The 22256-nt window shown below is 38.1% G+C and overlaps 1 protein-coding gene across 1 annotated transcript in view; it reads left to right on the forward strand.

The window, feature by feature from the left end:
* LOC146630848 (cytoplasmic phosphatidylinositol transfer protein 1-like) overlaps positions 1-22256 on the forward strand; it is a 73768-nt gene that overhangs the window by 44005 nt on the left and 7507 nt on the right. The window contains exons 2-5 of the mRNA XM_085354996.1: positions 11376-11524; positions 15183-15271; positions 17586-17593; positions 19004-19075. Of these exons, the coding sequence (XP_085211122.1) occupies positions 11376-11524; positions 15183-15271; positions 17586-17593; positions 19004-19075 (318 nt within the window). The remainder of the gene's footprint in view (positions 1-11375; positions 11525-15182; positions 15272-17585; positions 17594-19003; positions 19076-22256) is intronic.

A 22256-nucleotide genomic window follows, 5' to 3' on the forward strand; every position in this document is an offset into this window, starting at 1 on the left:
CGGCATCTCTTTAATGCTTCAGGCTCTGTTTCTGGAAAAAACAATTATCTAAAAATACTAGTCGACAACATTTCCTGGTCCTGCACTTTCCATGACTCTTCATTTTCTTTATTGTGTCAGAGCCATCATCTAAGCCACAGCAAAAGCAGCCATCTAACTGTCTCTGGCATTGGATTTGTGTGTATAAATGTTACAGTGCATCATGTGGGTGCTAAGGCCTGTCTGCTTAGGTGATGATATGATGAATAATAATAGGTTGGGTGATTAATCATACTGTCTGCAGCAAGACGTGCATCCTGTTCCTTTGCCTCAGCTGGACAGCACTTTATCCCACATTAGCGGGAACTTGGAGCTGACAGGTATCAGGTTAAGTCACAGGTGGACACCTCAGCTCAGTTTGTTTTACTTAAAGGTCAAGGCAGTAGCCTTCGAAAGCAATGCACAACAACTGAAACATTTTTAAATAATTACTTTTTAAATGCTAATGATAATTCAGGAGGGTTTAATGGAATTGGCATTTGTTCCGTTCTTCCTGTTTTCTATAGTTTAATATTCCATCTGTGCACTTCAGCCAATGTGAAAAATGTCAACATTTTCACATAGATGGATGTTGCGCCTTGTTTATGGCATTAAATTGATTGTGACTCATTCTGTTTTGACTGATGACTGAGGTTGTCAGGCAAACAGCGTATAGTCTGAAAACGAAATAAGAACACCGCTGTTCTAACTTCGGCACACATCGAGAACATTTACCAACTGCCTCCAAATAACAGGAAACTTCGAACTCAAAACAAACGGATTCGAAAATTCATTTCATACTTTTGATCAATTTTGCGAGTTAACCCCTTTGTTAAACCCTTTTTGTAAACAAGTGCAAGTGCAGAAAAAAATGACTTCTTACCAACAAAGACACACAGTACACATTCTCCGTGTGCCCACTTAACAGGGAGCAGAGAAGGTAGGAGAAGCAGAAGCATAGATGGCACTGCAGATGTGTTTGCATCCTTCACATTGATTTCTCATGTTTATAGTGCTCTGCTGGGCAACACTGATAACTTGTCTTTGTGCTTTTCTCTCTTATTCACTCAATTTCTCTTTACCATCTTTATCTGTGTTGTTCATTTACCCTCTCTCCCTTGGCCTAATACACATACACACACACAAACACTAATTATGCCCCGTGTCTAACCTATTGACTGTCAGGCCTACAGCTAAAGGATAATCTTATCTGGAGAGTGCAGCTCAGAGCAGTGCACACTGCCACCCAGTTGATTAAATGCGCACAGAACAGGGCAAGAAGGGCTGCATGTGTCTGTCGCTCAATGTGAGTTTGTTTGTGTATATTTGCCATGATAGGTAATGAAACGTCCCTGTGGGTGTGGCATCAGTATAGGATTGTGGATGTATGTATTTCTATGTGTGTGTACCAGATGTATGTGTCGTCTTAGTGATTTTTCTGTACAATGACATTTTCTCTTACGGGTTAAGAAAACTGGAAAACTAAATTAAACTATTTTGAAGCCCAGAGCAGAATTATCTAAATGTGCTGAATTGCAAAGCTGAAAAACAGAAGGAAGAAAAAAACCTTTTTTTTGTTTATTGTGTAAAAATGGAGCAATGAAATACCGGACAAATGTGAATGACTTCTGTGGATTCCAGCATATTTAAAAAAAAATGTTGGGATTATGAGCAATTGAATAGTTGATTTTTGTTTGCACGTACTTTTGAAAATTAGAATCGGGAAAAATAAACGTCTGCAGCTCATGCTTACGAAAAAATTGGAAAACAGCCAAGAAAGCTGCAGCCAGTGCATCACTAATTACGGGACTTACACTAAACTCTTAGTTTTTGTCGAGATCCCAATAGTATTCACAAAGTGAGTAACCCACATTGAAGCCTACATAATCACAGGTCTTTAATATGCAGTCACTATTTTACACGTACACTTCTCCTCACAGGCTCTTTCACCCTGCAGCTAAGAGAAACACACTGAGCGAATCAGCTCACAACCCTACTTTTAAAGTTGCTCGTACAAGTTGTCAGTGTTGTAGTACCTGCCAAGCACAAAATGGTCTCTCAGTTTTGGCTACCACAGTACTCCCAGAGGGCATTAACGTGGCCCTGTGCAAGTGGAGCACAGTGATTATCAGAGCTTTTAGTGTAGACTGTTACCTCACATTGACATTCAAATTGAGAGGTTTGCTGACAAGGCTGCCGAGGAGCAGCCTTGTTAAACTGCAGGTTAATTATGTGCTCACTGATTCCATACTCATTTAGAAGAGTATTTGGCTAATGTCAGAAGCTCTCTGTGGAAGGTCATTTATTTTACTTGCTCTGGGAAAAAAAAACATCTAAAAGATTTATAGATTTCTAAATGTAACAAAAAGTCGTCTCATTTTAACGAGTGCGACCTTGTGTTATTAATGAGAAGTTTCTCGAGTTATTGTTGTCTCAATCTGATGGGAGTCTGGTGTTTGGAAAGGCTACATATTTCCATCTTACATCTTTCTATCTTACTCAGCTAATGATAAATCACCGTGTGTCTCATAAGTGAAGGCAAATTTCATTTTCTCTGCAAAACATAATTTGCACTACATCAGATTAACCAGTAATCTGCGCTTGGAAAGCAAAGTATAATTCAAACTAGCGTATTATGTGGTTCAATTGAATAATGAGATTCATCTTAATTACGCAACGATGGTAAAGTGTGCTGTAGATTTAAACTTGTCTCATTTGTCAGGCTCTTTAAGCCAACTCAATAGAGCAAGCTTGATACTGAGCTTGATACTGTAGCGTGTGCCTAGTTTTATTACAGTTAAACGAATCATGGAATAAATGAAATCCTGTCTGGGTAAGTAAACTGCTTGATAATAGCATTTTGTAAGCTTCATCATACAAAATCAGGTTTGCAAAGGTGGACTGAGTATTTATTACATAGTAAGGGATATTGATACTTTAATTACATTATATGTAATGTAATATTAGTATATTAAGTTAATTGTCTTTTTTTATTTTAAGCACACCTTTAAATGAATTGTCAACTTTATTAATCACATATTTGGAAATTTGATATGTGTGGTATGAATGAATCAGGGTTTATACTGTAACATTATTTTGTGCCAATGATGATGTTGACTGGACATCAAAATCATAATATCAAGCTATTTATTTATTTCTGCTATATCTGCAAGAGCTTTGAAGATACTCGAAATCCAACTGTTGACCTTTTGCTGAACATTTGTTTTCAAAAGGCCAAAGAAAATGACAAACAATTTTCTGTGATGTTTTTGCTACTCTTACACTTAGTCTTTTTTTTTTTTTTTTAGCACAATTAAAACTAATTCTTAACAGCAACATTAGACTTAACTTTCATGCTAAATTGAATCAGTGGGTCTTTTGTTTAAGTGCTACAGCCTAAGTCTTATCTTTAATTAAAAGCTAAGTTCAAGATCTTTCATCACTGTGTCGTTCTGAGGGTGCAAGCGGAGCCAAAGTACTCAAGACCTCCACGTCTTTGATGAGAGATGTTGTCACACAGGAGGGGGATAATCTCTCAGACAGTTAATAATTCTATATTTTCCCCAATCCATTCTGGTCGGCCTTTATTTATTGCTCTCGTTCATTTCAGTTCCCTCTACTCTGTATGCAGAGGCCTGGAAACAGAGTGACATACACTGCTAATCATACCCCCTCTCTCCTTTTCTGCTGTCTCCCTATCCCTTCCCTGTCCCTTACTTCAATAATCCCTCCCCTTTTTCCCTCTTCTTCTCTTTTATCTTTCTCCCTCATTATCCGATGTCCACTCCCAATCGCGCTCAGCAACAGACGATACAAGGATCAACCATTTTATCAGTATTGCCACTGCAGAAGCATGTCTGAGTCTAGACACTAAGCCGTTAGGACTGGTAGCAGTAGTACTCCTTTTTTGGTTAATGAGGGATTTCTGTTTATGGTGTCTTTAGATATTGCAACTTTGGACAAAGCTTTTGTTATTTCTTTAAGGCAATAGGTTGGCAGAAGAAAAGTGAAGCATAAGTAAGATGGGGGGGAAGGGAGGAAAAAAAAAGAAGAATGCATATTTGAAATTATGTGATAATCAAGTGATAATAGTATTTTTCTGAGGGTGAGCTCAGACATGCTGAATGCAAATTAGCGCTAGATGTTTTAGGGCTAAATGACTCCTCATATTTTATAATTAAGAACTTCATATCAATGACAGTGATTTTATTATTTCACAGCAATGATTCCCCTCTAGATATTTGTGTTATTATTCTTTTACATTAGATGAAAGAACCAGCAAAATAATGTCTGTCACTCCATTCTTTGTAGCTTATGGATGTAAATAAAACTCATAGCAAAGTATTCAATGGCTGTATATACTTCTATATGTCTCCTATTATGTTCAGTGCAGATATCACTACTTTTCAAAAGTTATAATATATCCATTAAGATATAACATAACTTTTGCCCATTTTGTTGACTATTTTTCCTTCATTGGTCACTATATGGAATGCAGTTGCATCGGTGACTTCAGTGCGTCTTGATGGATACGCTGACGTGCTCTACAGGCTTGCTTTTATGGACACTTGAGCTGATGTTGGATTGATTCATGTTAGCAGCCTTTGTATTGTTTGTTTTGGCCTTCATTATAGTGCCATTTTGTGGTCTGTTTACAGGTAGTTGAATGAGTTAGTTGTGTTTGCACCACAAAGCAACACAACTAACTTTCCAGTAACGTCGATCAAGTTCAAGGGACAAAGTCTCCGCTATCTGCTATGCCAGACATTTGGTTTTCGTGTCGATGGTACGTTATTCAATTTCAATTCAATTCAGTTTTATTTATATAGCGCCAAATCACAACAACAGTTACCTTGAGGCCCGTAACCCTTGTGGTGTCCTCGGATCAAAGATGGTCCCTAGGTGAATGGCAAACAAGCATATGGGAATCCCGAGGACACTGTAAGGTAATAACCCTACAATAATACAGTGAAACCCAACAATCAGACAACCACCATTTGAGTGAGCACTTTTGCAACAGTGGGAAGAAAAAACTCCCTTTTAACAGGACGAAATATGCTACAACTGGTTGGGTTGAGTGGAGGGAGAAGGGACAAAAGACATTAATTAATAATGATTCATAATTAAGTGGTATCATTTGTTGACTATCCGTTTTTGTGATGTAGTGTTCATACGACATTCAGGAAACTTCAAGGGGACATTTGTAAATAGCACATGCAGGCACTTCTTCAGGTAGTGATTTTTTATTGGCAGATTTCCAATATTGGTCGATCATGTTCATTTAATTGTAGAATGCTAAATAATTGAGATTAAATTAGATTATTTGCCTTACATGGAAATTTAGGGATGATTATGCAGTTTGCACATACAGGCACTCAAGCAAGATGCCGTAGTTGGCTCATCTCACGTCCGTAAGAATGTAGTCATCTTAGTTTGTGAGTTTGGGTTTCAGTGAACTAGCCCAGGACCTCGTAATTGGGGGCGATGATGACAACACACTCTAGTTTATTATTATTGATTAATGAGCAACAACAAACCAGAGCGCCTTGTTATCAGAAAAATCAAATAAAGGCAAGGCAAGCACTGGCCAGCTGTGTCATAAAGCTAAATGATTGATCACGCTGTGAAGATTTCCAGAAAAGGGAAAGAATGAGTGTAACTCAACAGAACAGCTTTCACAGAAGTGATTACTCCAAAGGGAGAAAATAGCAGGTTACTGAACTAATCAGTACAAGACTTTTTTATTCTGTTTTTGTTGTTGTTGCTGTTCAAACCTTTCGGTGTACTGGGTAGCCTCTTTTTGGCTTCTTCGTGATTGAGGATATTAATGGTGGGGTGTTTTTTTAATATTTTAAAATCATCACACTGACCCACAAAAGAGGGCAAGATGACGTATGCTAGTCCTTGATATTTTTAAAGGCCACTACAACTCATCAATGTCAAAATGAATGGACGAGGACACGTCTTGTCTAAATGAATAGTGAATTAAGATGATGTCACACTTGTGTTCAAAGCTTTTATTTCAAGGTGACAGTACCTCACTTGCATTTACTTTAATTTGTCATTACTCACAAAACTCCAGATATCTTTGTGACGCTCCCCTTACTTTGTCCTCTGCCACTGCAGTGTCTTTCAGTTGACACTACTCACCTCACTGGTTTTTGTGTGGCGCACAGGAAAGCAATGGAGTGCATATGCATTATTTACAGTAGCTCTTAGCTTATCAGGCTGGATCTCTTCCACAGCCCAGAGCTGTTTTTAGAAGCTTTTGAGACTTCATTGAAGAGGTGAGCTTTTATTAATAAAGCAGGCCATGACTCAGATTAGGAGAGACAAAACTGATATGATGCAAAAATAACATGCATTTTGCCCTGGATGTTACTGTAATGGCTTCTTGACAGTGATGTAAGAACTTAATGTAATTAATAACTTTAGATGATTCAGCTTTGGGTATATGCTGTAATAATAAGTTAACACAAACCTTTTTATTTTTGTAAAAAGTATTCTATAGCCCAAAAACTCATATAGTGTCCATTGTCACTGCTGATCTCATGGACATTCCATCTAGTCAGCTGTTTTCTCATTGCTTAACCAATTCAGGGTTGCTGGAGTCTTTCCCAGATGTCATAGAGTAAGAGCCAGGGTACAGCCTGGACAGGTAGCTAGTCTATCACGGTGTATACACATGGTCCATGACAGATTTATTGTCTGTGATTGAGCTATCTGAAAGTCAACATATTACAAGCAGAGTAAATGAAACCATTGACTCGTTTAAGTGTTATAACCAAGGAAATAAATGCCTAAGTACTGTTTACATAAGATTGAATAGGCCTGCCCTTGCATAACACTTGAAGGTTGGCTATGCATTTCAGGACCTCAGAGGTTGTGCAGTACAGAGCACTACACTGTACACGGGTTATTTCAGGACTAAGCCTGATGTCAAAATGTCCTGAAGGTATGCTGTGAGTGCAGAAAATGTCCTATGCCTGATGAATTTCATAATCTTGCAACATGACAGCCCTGTGCTAGACTGAACTCACTGAACTTCATTGAACTTCACTGAACTTTTTAGTGGGTTCTGCACTGCTGCTGCTAAAGTGGGCTTAGCAGCAGTGGTGCTTTTTAGACGTAAGTGGCTGTTAAAATGGCTACGTGTTGTGATTATTATCAGCTTAGTTTTTGTTTGTTTCATTACATTACACTCACTATATGTATACTGTTGTCAGTTGAAAGCAACTTTGGCTATTTGATGGACATCGTGCAGCTGTTAGTGCTGAGCTGCATGAACAGTTAGAATCATATATTTCCAGAGCTAAAAAGAGATTTAATATTGGCTGTAACTTTCAGTAGGTAACCAGAAACCCAACTCCAAATGAGCGACGGTGACTCGGGAGGTAAGAGCAGATAGCCTACTAATCAGAATGTTGGAATGTTGGCGGTTCAATCCCACCAACCTCAACATATCTGCTGTTCTTCAGCAAGTGTTGAACCAGTTTTTTATGACTTAAAAATGTCATAAAATGCAATCCTGTGTTAATGTGTATGAAAAGGACTTGTAGTGTAAAAGAGTTCTGAGTGGTCAGCAAGACTAGAAATGTGCTATCTAAATGCCAGTCCATTTAACACTAATTACGTGAGCTGTATCTGAGGCATTGACCATAGTATGTTATGTAATGAATTAAATGTCACATGGTGTTTGGTTCACTGCTTGGCCTGTCTCTCCTCATGGCTCACTGAAATTCAAAAACTGTGCAGTACCAGTACTTTGAAAATTGAAAGCGAATTGAAATGTGAAATGTGGTATTATTGTAAATTGAGATGTTGGAGAGGAAGGGTTTTTTTTTGTGAAACTATGATTTATACACAATTATTACTGTTTTGGCTTTAATGTGAGAGCAACGCAGTACAAGGCATTTTTTTTCTTACTGTTTATCAGTGCTGCAGTAGTAGTGGTTGGAATACTTTTTTAAACTTAGCTTCATCTCGTTTCAAGTTTTTATGAGGAATCTTAAACTGTAGTCTAGGTTAGAGTGTTTAACCAAAACCATCCGTCTGAGCCAGTGTGTGTTATGTTGAATACAGAGGTTTGGGTTTTTTGTTTTTTGTTTTTTTGCTAAAATAAAATTCACTTCATTTTGGCTTTTATTTGACCAGTGGAAGGAGGGAGAATGCCCGTACGTCTTAATTTTTCACTGTAGCCTGCTTCTGCTTCCAGATCTCCACTCTGCTAGTGTTGTGCTTAGACAACTATCTTTATGGTTAGTGGGTATGTGTGCATGGTGTGTGTGTGTTCACGGATGTAATGTACGTGCATGCATGCATGTTTCTATCTGTGTGAAACAACGAATACATATCATTGCCCAGAGCAGTGTGTGGGCCAAACAGCCACAAAGGATTTGAGTCATTGTGTTACTTTCACAGTGAAACTAGTCCACCACAGAGGATGCAGAGCCAAGGTGATGCAGCTGTGCCTGTGACCTTTAATGCATAGATTGCATGAATGCATGGGGGGGGAAAAGTGATATAGCTAAGGAATGTAAGCACGGGAAACACATTATGTCAGGTTTCATTCAACAAAAGCACTCTATTTAATTGTTGCTTTGGTGTCATAACAGAAAATGTATGTAAAATAGGCTTATTGTGTGCCTTACCTATGTGCCTACATGTTTGGCGTATATTTATGTGGCTTTCTGCCCCTGTTGACGACATCATGTATCATGATCTTAGACAGAGTCTTCTTTTCATTAAATCGATAGCATTACATGAGGGTTTCAAGTGTTTAAAATTCAAAAGGGAGGATTTTTTCTTTCCTCGTGGCCCATGCTTAATCAGAACTAATCAAAAGCTATACTAATTCATCATCTGTGTCCTACTCTGTGTATGTGTCCTGCTCTGGTGGGAGTGTCTATTTTTCAAATGATTACACTCTTGTCCCTGAGGCTCTGTTGGCCACTGAAAGCTCTGTTAAGCATAACAATCACCATCACCTCTCCTCAGCAGGACACTTAGACTTATTAGTTTCAGGGAATTAACATGTTTGTAAAGCGATAATAACACGGTGTTGTATTTTATGTTTTCACCAGACTATTAGTTAATTGGGCTAATTAAGTCAGAAATATACACTCACACTAACATAATATGTTGTATGTATATTATTTGACCCCCATGCAGCTACTTTGAGGTATTGTGTGCAAGTACATATGTACTGTATTTGACTAAATATGGCGGCCTGGAAATAACGAACTAGAAAATCTTCCGTGTTAAATATTCATCACGCGAGTGATAAAGTTAACTTTCTAAAAACCACACACGCAAAGCCTCCATGATGAAATCTCTGCTTTAACCGTTTCATGTCGTTTTATTTTATGCCTGTTTATTAAAAAAACAGAAAGAAAGAAAATTTAGAGGCCTGCTGGGAGTTTGTTTGGGCGACTATCTGAGCACCTCTCATTTTCCCTCGACAGGACATCACAGCTTAGCTAACAGCTGAGGCTGGAAAAGGTCAGCTGAATCCACAGAAATATGGTTAATTTGATTTACCAGGGCAAACTTTCCTGGTTTTTTTAATCTTTTGTGAAGCTAGTATCTCTTAGTGAAGAGCTCAGACTGTTTATGCCTCACCTTTATGTTTCCTTATTCATTTAATTATAATCACTCTAGAATTTACAGTTGTCTGTATCCTCTGTATCTCTTTGATTTGCCATCCTTTGATCCTCTTCAGTCTTTCTCTCACACTCAGCTCTTGACCTCCTCTTTAAAAATCAGTCTTTCTCCTTTTTTGTCTTTTTACACAGAACAATGCTTTGGATTTATGCATAGCTACACTTATTTGGTTAATTGAAAACGTTCCAGTGTGCTGCAGAGACATGTTCTATAGCAGCGGTCCCCAACCCCCGGGTCTCGGACCGGTACCGGTCCGTGAGTCGTTTGGTACCGGGTCGCGAGAGTTGAGGCTCAGGTGTGAAATGTATCGTTTTCAGGGTTTTTATCGGTTTTCAGCGTTATTTTGTTATCGTTTACTCGGTTTTCCTTGGTCTTTTCACGCGTGTTATGAATAAATTTTCTTTTTTTCGGTACTGGTACTAGTTTTATTTTGTTGTATTTATCCGTGACACATTAAAGGCCGGTCCATGAAAATATTGTCGGGCATAAACCGGTCCGCGGTGCAAAAATGGTTGGAGACTGCTGTTCTATAGAACAGAAGTTCCTTTGCCATACAACAGCAATTTTTACCTTTGTACAGAGATCCATTATTGCAGAAGAAGCATCTGAGACTTCATTTTGTTTTCTATGTTTGCTTTCAGTGAAATCAGGAGTAACATTAAATGCAGTAAATACACAATGATTGTTGACTGCAAGATAAGCAGGTGGAATTCATTGTTGCATAAACATATAATTTTTACTTCGTGATTGACTAAAGTGTCTCTTCAGTCACAGTTTAATTACTCTTTTATAATTTTAGCTTTGTAGAAATTCTTGACGTCATCTTACTAGAACACAGTCCCTGTCTGGTTGTTTGCCCAGAAAGTCCCACATGAGCAGGAGTTGAGCAACCCAAATTGGTACGTAGCTACATCTTAGGCCCTGAAGGTTCTTATCTAGATCAGATATTAGGATGTCCTCATGTTGCCTATCAGCCACCTGGCAACGGACTGAAATCACAGACCACACAATACTATAGCATGTGCTATTAATTAATTATAAAATTAAAAATTCAAATGTTAAGGCTAATGGATTAAGAGAATGTATTTATCTGCTTCATCTTGTAACATTTCTCTGAGGTGATCTACAGTGCTAAACTCCACAGGAAAAAAAGTACCATGCACGTATTACTGAGGTAACTTGTGCATCAAAAGGTGTAGAAGTGTATAAGCCAAGTTTGCTGTTAGCATGGGTGCTTTGATGCCCTGCTGAGTTCCCTTTGATTCTATTTCTCTTAAGCTCTACATATGTAATCGCTGACTAAAAGGAAGGTGACCATAACTGCTTTTGGCATATGCTTCTCTGTGGCTGCAGTGATAACAGCAAATTAGACTGAGTCAAGGGTGCAGTTAGTGAAGCACAGTTCGAGGCTCTTTTTTAGGTGTCATTAGTGAATCACAAACTGTGGATTTTTTTTCTTGTACTTTTTGTTAGTGTTATTAGATTCTGGTAATGGTGTTATGACATTATCAACTGGATATTTGCTTTTAGAAATAAAAAATAAAGTACGACTGGCGCACCTTTTCATTTGTAATTTAACTGTGGATGAACTTTTTCGGTGAAATCTTTTGTTATCAGTGTTTCTTTCTGATTCTGTCACAGTTTTGGTTGCTTCGGAGTGTGAACTCACCCTGTCTGTGCGTTTTGTCTTTTAGTACCGGATTGGGCAGCTGTACATGATCAGTAAACACAGCCATGAGCAGAGCGATCGAGGGGAAGGGGTGGAGGTTGTCCAGAACGAACCGTATGAAGACCCGGCACATGGCCAAGGACAGTACACAGAGAAACGAGTCTACCTCAACAGGTCAGTGGAATATTCTCCTGCTAGTTGAATGCCCGACATGTGATTAATTAGTAGTGTGTGGGCTACTTTTATATGCTGGCCACCATTAATCTAATCTAATTTTCATTTGGTCTCCAACCAGTTCCTGAACATTTCTGTTTGCTGTCTTTCTCTGGCAGAATCTTCTTGCCCACAGAACATATTTTGTTTGTTTGTTTCAGAAATGGAACGAACAAATTCAATCCCTATGGTTGAATATTTACAGAAAAGACTACTCAGTGAATGCAATGAATCAAAATGAATCAAAAACTTCCCACACTGACTGGCAGAACTAAACTCTGTAGAAGTTTACCAGAAAGCCAAATGCTTGTGGGATTGTTGTTTTAAAGGCTATTCTCGCCACCTGGGACCTAATTCCCTGTTCCTAAATGCAGTCAATCCAAAAAAAAGCAATGCAGGGGTTAAAATCGTGATATAGTTTAACAAGAAATACTTCAAATTGCCTAAACACCGCTTGCAGTGTTTCCTGGTGATGAACTATTTGCTTATATTTACAGCATTTCTTCCCGATGACACGAGTGCTTGCAGGATGTGGTAATTTCAGGTAATTCGGTAAAAAATGATTAGACCTAAAATTGTTCTTGTTTGTCTGAGGCAAAGATGTACAATCTAATCACAATGGCCTCTGCATCGAGAAGCATCGAGAAGCATCAAGTCCATTCATTGTATCTTTGGTTGTTTAATGACAAGACTGGCAGTATTGTTGTTAATTTTTTTATTTTAATGAATGATTAATTACTTATTTGTTATAATGAATTGTCATTTAAATATATATAATTATTATTACGAATTAAAATGAAAGTTAGCAAGAAATACATTATTAAAAAATGAAAAGGTGGAAATTTTTTTGCGGAAAAAAATATGACAGAGCCTAAACGAGGTCAAGAGAGAGAAAATGGAAGAAGGCAGAGATGCTGTAGGCCATTTGTCTGAGCACAAATACCCGTGTCAGCATTCGCTATGCCAGGGAACTAATTATGTTGAGTCAGCACACCTCTGCTCTGCAGAGGAAATGAAGAAGGCAAAGGCAGCATACAGAGATCGTCTGGATCTCCATTCAGATATTTTCAGTCGGTTTGCTTTGTATTGAACTAGAAATTTATATAGATAAATTGAGTATTTTGAGCAACAGTGTTCAGGAAGACACTTGCTTGGAGCTTTGTTTAAACAGAAATGAAAGGCAACAGTTGCTTTGTACAAAAAAAAGACCTTAGGCTATAATCTTCATTCACACTGTAAGGTGGAGCAGTTCTGTGAAATTTTTGTGAAATTTTGCCAATATCTAAGGAGCGATATTTACTCATTTCAGAGCAGTTCATTCATGCGCACCAACAAAATTGTCATTCAGGCAAGGAGAAAAAAGAGGGACAGAATTGTATTCTAAACACTTAAACTCTCAGCTTTGATGGATGTTTGCATTTGCAGTTAGATGGAGATCTAGAAAACACTAACCTTTCCACAGCAGCTGACATTTTGATGGAGTGAAATGTATGAGTGCGTAAATGTGTGTCTGTGTTTGGCAGAATTCAAAAGCTCCACATATTGATGATGAACATCCCTGTGGTTTAATTCGAAACCCTCACTTCTCAATGGAAATAACAGCTGCGTTCCTCTGTCAACCACTCAAGCTGCCTTTTATATCTCTGTCTTACAATATTTGTAGTGAAAAAATGATCAAGGAATTCTTACTAGATGGTGCATAATCATGGAAAACAACTGATGTGCTTTCACATGAAGTGAAATGGCATTCTTAATTTATTGCCTTAAAACAAACAAACACACAAACCTGGGTAATATCAGCAGAACCCAACAGTGTAAACATGTAAATAAATAAGTAAACAAAACCATTGTTGGGGAAGTCTGTTTGTGTTTTGGTTTGGCTCTACTACCAAATGCAATAAAATTCCCTTCAGGCGTTCTTGAGATATCAAATTGACCAGAAGACATAAAAAAAACTAATCCACAAGTAATATTGTTATATTTTAATGATGTTCTTTGTATAAACGTGGTAAGCGTGGCAAGAAGAAACTGCATGGATGGAAGTTAGGCTTGTATAGAATCAACAACATAACTTTACTATAGTTAACTACTGTTCTGTTTACCTTAACTGGTCATCCATCTGGAGCTGCAACAAGTAAACATTAACTTTAAGTCACCAGCAGGGAATCAAGCTGCCAATCTGTCACACTTTAACCGCCTCATTAGCCCTCACAATCTGCTTCACACAGTACTTTACTATTTGGCCTGATCTCATCTCATGAATACTGTTTTCCTTGTTTATTATCATTATTATTATTGTTATTACTATTACTATTGTTAAAGTTGATTGATTATGAACAATTGTTACCATTCCTCAGATGCGTTCAGATAAACCGGGATGCTTTTTTAAAAAAATAAATAAAATAAAGCAGACATCCATTACGCTCGCACGTTTGGCAACATGGGCTGGCAAAGATCTTTACAAGAAGAAGAAGGAGGGAATAGGAGAACTCAACAGATGGAGGTGTAGGAGGGGTGTCAGTCTCTTTGTTGGAAGAGAGAGAGAATATCTGGCAGCATTCACAAATTTTTATTCACAGCAGTCACGTATTTCACGGAGTGCCATTTTTGTCCTGTTTTGGAGAGTATGTCAGTCAAAGTATGTGGCGGCTTTCCAAAGTACATAATCGAAGAAAAGTGAATGTCAAGCACAGACATGCATTAATAAGTCTCCCGAATACACATATTGGTAGAGTACTGAAACAGTGACCTCATGCTGGATGATACCGAGATTAAAAGTTTCAACAAAGTGCTTTCAGGCTCAGAAAACTCATATGTCTGCCGCTACAACTGATAAATAGTGCGATATTTAATAAATTTTTGAGAGTTTATATGACTATTTTGTTTGTGGGATAAGTATGACACTACCTTGACATAATTTAACCTGCATTAGAAGCATCCTGCTGATTCCTTGTGAAAAAGGGGGGAAAGCCAGAAGTAGCTTTATTAACTCAGATTAATACATTAGTGAAACAAAGCTGTGAGATGTTTCAAGTCGGAATAAGTTATCCGTCAGTGTCGAGGATTTGAATTGTTGAAATGTCATGAAATAAAATTATTATGTTGTAAAATTATGTTGCTGCACAGCTCACGAGAAAAAGGGAAGGCACCACTTGTTTTTTCCTCATTGCTGCCATTAATGTGTCTTTTGGTCCCTTTAGGTCCTTAAAGCCCAACTGCTTCAGCCATCCTTGGAATGAATGTGTTTAACTGTGTGTATATATATAAAAAAAAGAGAGAGCGCTCCTTTATAGACCACATTTATATCAGCAGCATAAATTGTTATAACTTTTTTTTTTGTCCGTATGTTCTTTTGTTGGTCTTTTGGTTTCATTTATTACATTAGAGTGGCTGAAAATCCTAAGCTGCCATTTGTACTCCCCTCAATCAAAGCTTTACAGAAGCACTCTTTTATTCAACTGTTTTATTCTGCGAGTCCATTTTCCTTTCATGCGTAAAACAAGTTTTTGATGATTGCTGTGCCAAAGGAAGCAGTTTCAATCTTTCAACCTCCTTCACTAACACAAGCTCACAGTTGCGCTCCACATCTGTCTTTGTCTCTCTCAATGCCTCTCTGCAGTAAATTACCCAGCTGGGCTCGAGCAGTGGTTCCTAAAATCTTCTATGTAACAGAGAAGGCATGGAACTACTACCCTTACACCATAACCGGTAAGTAAACCGTCTAAAAGTATTTCTCAGGATGTCATGCTGTTCACAGCTCATGCTATATCAAGAATTGAGTTAGCTGTTGTAACTGAAGGAGGCCTACTTTTGCCTTCTTAATACTCTGTGTTTAAAGCCTAGAACTACAGTCAGATTGTAAGCACAATATTTCTTTTAAAGGTCAGCTTCTCAGGACTCGCCAGCTACTATAAACACTTGGCTGCATGTTTTAAGTGAACTGGAGGAGTGTGAAAAGAAGATATAAAGGTTTAAGAAGCTTGGAGATAAAATCTGGTCCCAGATTGTGAATCTTTAATGGACAGTTTTAATAGATTGTGCAAAAGCATATATCCTTTTTTTTAATGTAGGTAAAAGTCACTGAGAGCCCAAAGAAAGCTGAAATTACAGCAAAAGTAACATAAGTAAAGAAACAAATACAACCGATATTCAGTGCAGGTGAACACAAACATCCAATTCATTTGCATTAACACATTATTTAAATAATTTCTTGCCTTAAATTTTTATTGGACTCAAACTTATCCGTCATAACCAACTCTAACAGTTTCAGGTCCGTCTGCGGATTATTCCAGAAAAAGGGAGCAGCATATTTAAAAGCCTTCTTTTTCCATTCTGACTGACACAATTTCCAGAAAGACCAATAAAGACATGTTCATGCAGCGTATAAGTTTAAAGCAGCAATTTTTCTGAGTATTCGAGATTTGGATGACTTGATCTGTTAATTAGTTGTGAAAGATTATATGAACCGCTGTAGATGTAACACAGTCTGAGGCAGCAGTGCCAGTTAAAATCTGCAGCCAGGAGACTTTCATTAAAATCGCAGGTTAGTGGTTTGTTACAGATTCATAAAAAGTCCCCTGAAAAGTTGAAGTTTGAGGCAAAGAAATTAGCCTGGACCTCAATATTATTGAAGCAGTGTGGGATCAGCTTAACAGAAAACAGAACTAAAGGCAGAAACATCCAAAGGAGAGATTTGAATGGCTGTCAAGAAGCCAGGAGGACTTTTTTTGAAGACTACTTAAAGAAATTACAAGAAAACCTACCTAAGAGAGTTCAGGCTGTGCTGTGGTTATACCAAATATCGCATTTCAAGCTAATTAGAATTGTAGAAACTCTCTTTTTACCTTCCATTCATCAGGTGCTGGCATATCCCAGCTGCCATATGGTGAGAGGTGGGGCACACTGTGGCTCTATCGCAGGGCAATCATTCACACTCATTGCCAATTTAGAATACCTACGTAACCTAATCCCATGCATGTGTGGTTGTGTGGATTTTCTCTTTGAACTCTGGCAACTGTACCTATTTCCCATTTTCCTTACAATATATAAAGAAATGAGAGTTGGATCAAGACTTTTGCACAGCACTGTAAGAAAAAGCGAATAAGTGGTCAGAGCCATCAAAGTTACTATGCAACCTAACTCGTAATTTATGGTCAGATTCCAGCAGCTCCATGTGTAATCTCTGAAGGACATTTGGAGGTTTCACCACATTAAGGCTTATAGCAGATTTGGGCACAGTGATCATGAGCTGGATGCAGTGACTTTGGAAATAAGCGCTTTTATAGCAACTTGAGCAAAATGCTAATTCAGTGTTAAAGGTCGGTGACTGCCATAGATGAAAGATGAGGGAGGATTTTCAGTGTTGATCAATAAAGTGCAATCTTAAACTCTATAAAAGGTGAAGGCATTTACATGGGACAGCATCTTCAGTCAAAAAGCAAACTGCAGACATTGTAAGTTCCTGAGTGCCCTTAATGCCTCCACGCAACATTCAAGGTCAACCAGAATGGGATGTTACATCAGTGACAGCGTTGCAGCTTTCTGGTTGCCAGTGTTTCAGTTTGGTAGCAAAACACAAAACTATGTAAAAAAGTATGAACGTGTCACTCATTCACGCGTGACCACGTTTAAATCTGCATATAGTTACATGCTTACAGCCGCCAGTGCTTTTTATGCGCATTGAGCACAGCGGTGGAATAAGCCAATATTACCAATATTACGAGCAAGCAGTAATCAGGAGTCCAAAGATCAGAGGCACAGTGGCCAGAACAGAACATTTCTGTGATGCTTTAATGATTCTGATCATTAAAAAGCGGTGTTACAAGATGATGAGGACAGATTAAAGGGAATGAAAACACACACTCTAGTGAGGAGGGATGATTTGGGTTTTCAGATATTTGACAGACATTTTTTATATGTTGTAGCCTTCACTTATATTCTTTGATGTTGTGTAACTGATTTTGCTTTCTTTTGTGTTCTCCCATGGCTTTGACCCGATGTCACCTCATGCATTGTTCTGAAGAATACACTGTAAGTATCCTCAATCATTGTGGAATATTATTGTGGAAATATTAGGAGCTAATTGAATATCATAGAAGGGGCAAACATTTATGCTTACCTCACCGGTAGATTTCAAACAAAGATCTTTTTTCTCCATTTCTTTTAATTAATAGCACATAGAAAAATTGATTATTAAGTATTGTGTACTTAATAATAGGCCCAGCAGAGACTCAACTCTGGCCCTTTGAGCTTTAGAAATTGTGAAGAATTGCATAGATTTTTCCCTTTTCCTATTGATTTAGACCTCTCCCTGCCACTGAAATTCATACTAGACCAAAGTAAATAAGTAATACATAAACAATGACAATAATTTGATTGTTTGTTTGTATTTTACAGTGAGTTCACAGGGGGAAGCATTTTCCCGGAGTTAACAAAAATTTCAGCACTTTTTTTAGTAGCTTTAGCAATTTATTACATAGTTTTACTCGTGAAGTCTGGTCCACTCAAGATCAAAGTGAGCTGTATGCGGCCCACAGTGTGAAATGACTTTGACATCCCTTCTCTAAATTGTGTCTGCTCGTCTTTCATTTCAAACATCTGACTGCTTGTAACATGTCAAATTGTAGAAAAATGCCAGAATTTACATATTAAAGAATTTTCCGATTACTGATTATGCAGTCTTCTGCTGTATGCAGCGTAGCCGCAGTACAGTGGTGGCAGCTGAGTTCTGTCAGAAGGGTTTGTTAGTCTCTGCAATGATCAAAACAACTTACATAGCAACCACACACACAAACACACACACACGCACTAAGTTTTCCCCAATAATCAGAACGGCCTCTGTGACCCATGATTAACCTTGATACATAATTTAAAACATATGAATGTGATTAGGCTTAGCTATAGGGCTTCTGTTATGCAGAGGGAGAAATGTCAGTAGCGTGAGTCACGACACTTTTGGGTGTGGGGATAAACGGGGAAAGAGGACAATGTTGTGACAGCGAAGGAATGCTCGATATTGTCTATGTGCATGTGTGGGAGCGTACTGTGCTTATGTATGAGTCAGTGCAAATACACCCATGCAAAATGAGTTTTTAAGCAGGCTAGCAAAATTGTCTTGGTTTTTGTCACTTTTGACAGGGAGATTTAAGTACTGCACTGCTACAGCTCATTTTAAACTATACAGTGATAAACATACAAATGGAGAAAAAACCTTCCCAACTCAGACACGGTGCTCATAAAAGCACTTGAGGTGTTACAGCAAGGCACGTATGAATATGTTAGCCTCATGAAGAACAGACTTCATAAGCTCGTTGCTTCTATTTTTGCTCAGCTTTGGAATGCAGAAGAATAATAAAAGCAACACCGCTTCTGTTAAGGACATTAGTTGATGAATTTGTCTTTACAAGTGATTAAGCATCTTTTTTCTTTCTTAATCCACAGTGCTCGTTCCTGCCCAAGTTTTCCATCCACATAGAGACAAAATATGAGGACAACAAAGGATGCAATGACAATGTAAGTACATGGTGTGCAGGTGTGATAGGAGCTTTGAACTGTGGTTTGGGTGTTTCCTTTTAGTCACATGCTGAGTGGAACACAGTATAGTATGACTGCTCTGTACATCTGCAGTCTGTTGCATGAATGTCTCTGCAAGCAGATGGACGCCTCCTGTGTTCCTCCTCCAGATGGTCTAAAGGCAAATAGTTTTCCATGCTGCAGAGATTTTAAAGTGTTTTTGAGGCAAACTTGTGATTTTGGGCTATACAAGTTATATTGATTTGACCTCATGATGTGTTATTAGTAATGGCCTTGTGTTCCGTTACTTCTGGGCTTTCTGTTCTGATATAAATACTGTAGCATATGCACTTTGGTGACCCATAAGCAGCGCAATGGAACAAAGTAGAAAATGAAACTTTTAGTTTTATCTTTATCGTGAAATGCACTGTTTGTGGTTTCCCAGCGAACACCCATACTGCTGTCAGCCCATATGCCCAGTCAGTTAATCAGGCAGGCTCTCACTCCCACGCAAATCTTTCAGCTTAATGTAACACTGCTGACTGTTTGCTCTCTTTCTCATAGAGAAATATGTAAAGCAAGATAACCCTGTCTAAGATAAAATAGCACATAAAAAACAAGATCTCTACAAAGGCTATATGAGTAAAATTATCCAGGCAGATCTGGCAGCAAAGACTCTTTCTGTGCAATCCCATCATGTAATAATGCCAACAGTGCATGAGCCTCAAGAGTCTGCCAAAAAACGGCTCCACTTGTTGGACACCTAATTTCATTTGGGTTGTTGGAATTGCTAACTCTCTGTATTCCCATTTATATGGGTATTAATCATCAAATGAAAGGCTGCCAGTGCTCAGACATTAGGAAAAAGAAATCGTGGAGTGGTGTGCTACATACAGATAGTTTTAAATGTATTGTGGTTACTGGTAAGCAGGTTAAGATCACTCGAGTTTTAAAATGATGTGTGGTTTTTGCGATGTATACGTAGAAGATGGTTCCTAGTGCTTCAAGTGCTTTGTTTGTGTCTGAGACAAACCACACTTGTACCCTTAAAGCAGGAAGACGGAAATGACCAGACTGTCAGTGCTCATTGATGCATGCATGAAACGTTAGACTGATGCTTGCTTCATCTGACAAGACAAAGTGATAGACCTAAGAGTTTTTAAATGAAATCTAAAGAGCAGAAATCGCCTTCAGCAAGTGCACTTTGTGGATGAAAACTAAGAGAAATCACAGTTGTGTCGGATAAATATCTGGTTTCAATTTGAAATGCCTGTGGACACACACGGACACACACGCAGATTTAGCACTTAGATTTAGTAATGGAATAAAACAGCTTTGCTACTTTGTATAACGTCTTTAAGGCAAGTAAACAAGGGGCTTTGCATTTTTTATGACAAACAGTAACCAGTCTGAGTTATGTATGTTTCTATAAAGGATGCTGTGAAATGATAAGAATGCAGCTGCTTTGGTGTTTGTGTGTTTGTGTGTGTGTGTGTGTGTGTGTTTTTTTAAGACTTCAACAAACCTTCCCCCACCCATAGTCCAGGGGTGGGGGAACTCCAGGCCTCGAGGGCCGGTGTCCTGCAGGTTTTAGATGTGTCCTTGATCCAACACAGCTGATTTAAATGGCTAAATTACTTCCTCAACATGTCTTGAAGTTCCCCAGAGGTCTGGTAATGAACTAATCATTTGATTCAGGTGTGTTGACCCAGGGTGAGATCTAAAACCTGCAGGACACTGGCCGTCGAGGCCTGGAGTTGCCCACCTCTGCCCTAGTCCAATCTTACGACATAACTTGCATTTGTCCACTCAGCTTGTTGTTTATAAACTAAGCTGAAAACATAGTGAAAGAGAGGAAGGCCAACTGCATGAATATGGAGGAAGCATGAATGGAAACAAAAAAGGAAAAGCAAGGAATCTTGAAAGTTAGAAGGACAGGAAATGAGTAGATGTGCCTGGACAGAATGCACTCGTTGAATTGAGGGTGTGGTAAAAGAAAATGCATGAGAGGTTTCACACAGGGAAACTGTAACCATAATAAGATCATGCAACAAAAAGAAAGAAAGAAAAAAGATACAGATATGATTGAATCAGGGCTGAGCTCAAGGAATGTAGACTTTGGGATTGCCCAAGTTACAACACATCTTATAACAAATGAAACATGCTCATGTCTCATAAAGTCTCATGAAAAATAGAATACAGCTGGTTAATGTTAAGCAGAAATAAGCAGTGTCTTCGCCATTGGACAGAATGACAGAGAAAGTGTAAGGCCATAAGTAGAGCTATGGCTTTGCGATACACTTAAATCTTGGGCAGTGATATATTTACTGTTTGTTGTCATCTCTTACCCCCTCTTTCTGTACTAAATATACATTCAGTAATTATGCTAATTATTTTTATCCACTGAAAATGGGAGACTATACATTTAAAAAGGTTGTACTTCCCAAACAGTTAATGTAATGTGTTTGTAAAATCCAGGGAATTAAACTTGAGAGCCTGAGCTTCAATCACATCTTAATGATTTGAATTGAAAATCCAGCCTTATTCTTGATGGATAAGGCTTGTGCTATTATCATTATTAATATTATCAAAACAATCCCATAAAAATAGGTCTGTAGGTTCCCAGTCATTCAGGTCACAGGAGTCTTAAGTCATTGAACTGAATTCATTTGGACTTCTTTATATGTTTGTGAAGTTGTTTTTTTATCCAAGTCATTGATGACTCTCAGGACCACGTCCGAGTTGATACATGAGACTCTTCAACAGCTTGTAGAACTAAAGAAGGGTCTCAGATGAGAGGTAAAAAGTCTTCATTCAATACCATTTGTTAGTGTATCTAGAAAAAAAGATTAAATGTTATTTTCTCATAGCTAAAGACGTACCCTAAGTTTATTAGAGTATTTTGAGTATTTTCCTTGCTTATGTTTATATTGAAATGGTCTCTTAAGAGTTTTAGGTGCTGGTGCTGCATCAGTATCTTTAAAAATATTCAGCATCGAGTGAAAAAAAAACCCCCCAAAACATTTCACTCATTCATTACTGCAGATGTTTGTTTATATTTTGCAGAGTGACAAAGTGCAGCTATTTTTCCTTCTTCTCATCTGTTGACACAAATCAATTTCCTGTCACTTCTTTTATTGCTTTCCCTGTCTGTCATTATCAGAACAGTTTCAGAATGTAA

This window comes from Diplotaxodon limnothrissa, linkage group LG6, assembly GCF_057381915.1.
Source record: "Diplotaxodon limnothrissa isolate DT_005_m linkage group LG6, D_limnothrissa_male_GT1.1, whole genome shotgun sequence".
NCBI lineage: Eukaryota > Metazoa > Chordata > Actinopteri > Cichliformes > Cichlidae > Diplotaxodon > Diplotaxodon limnothrissa.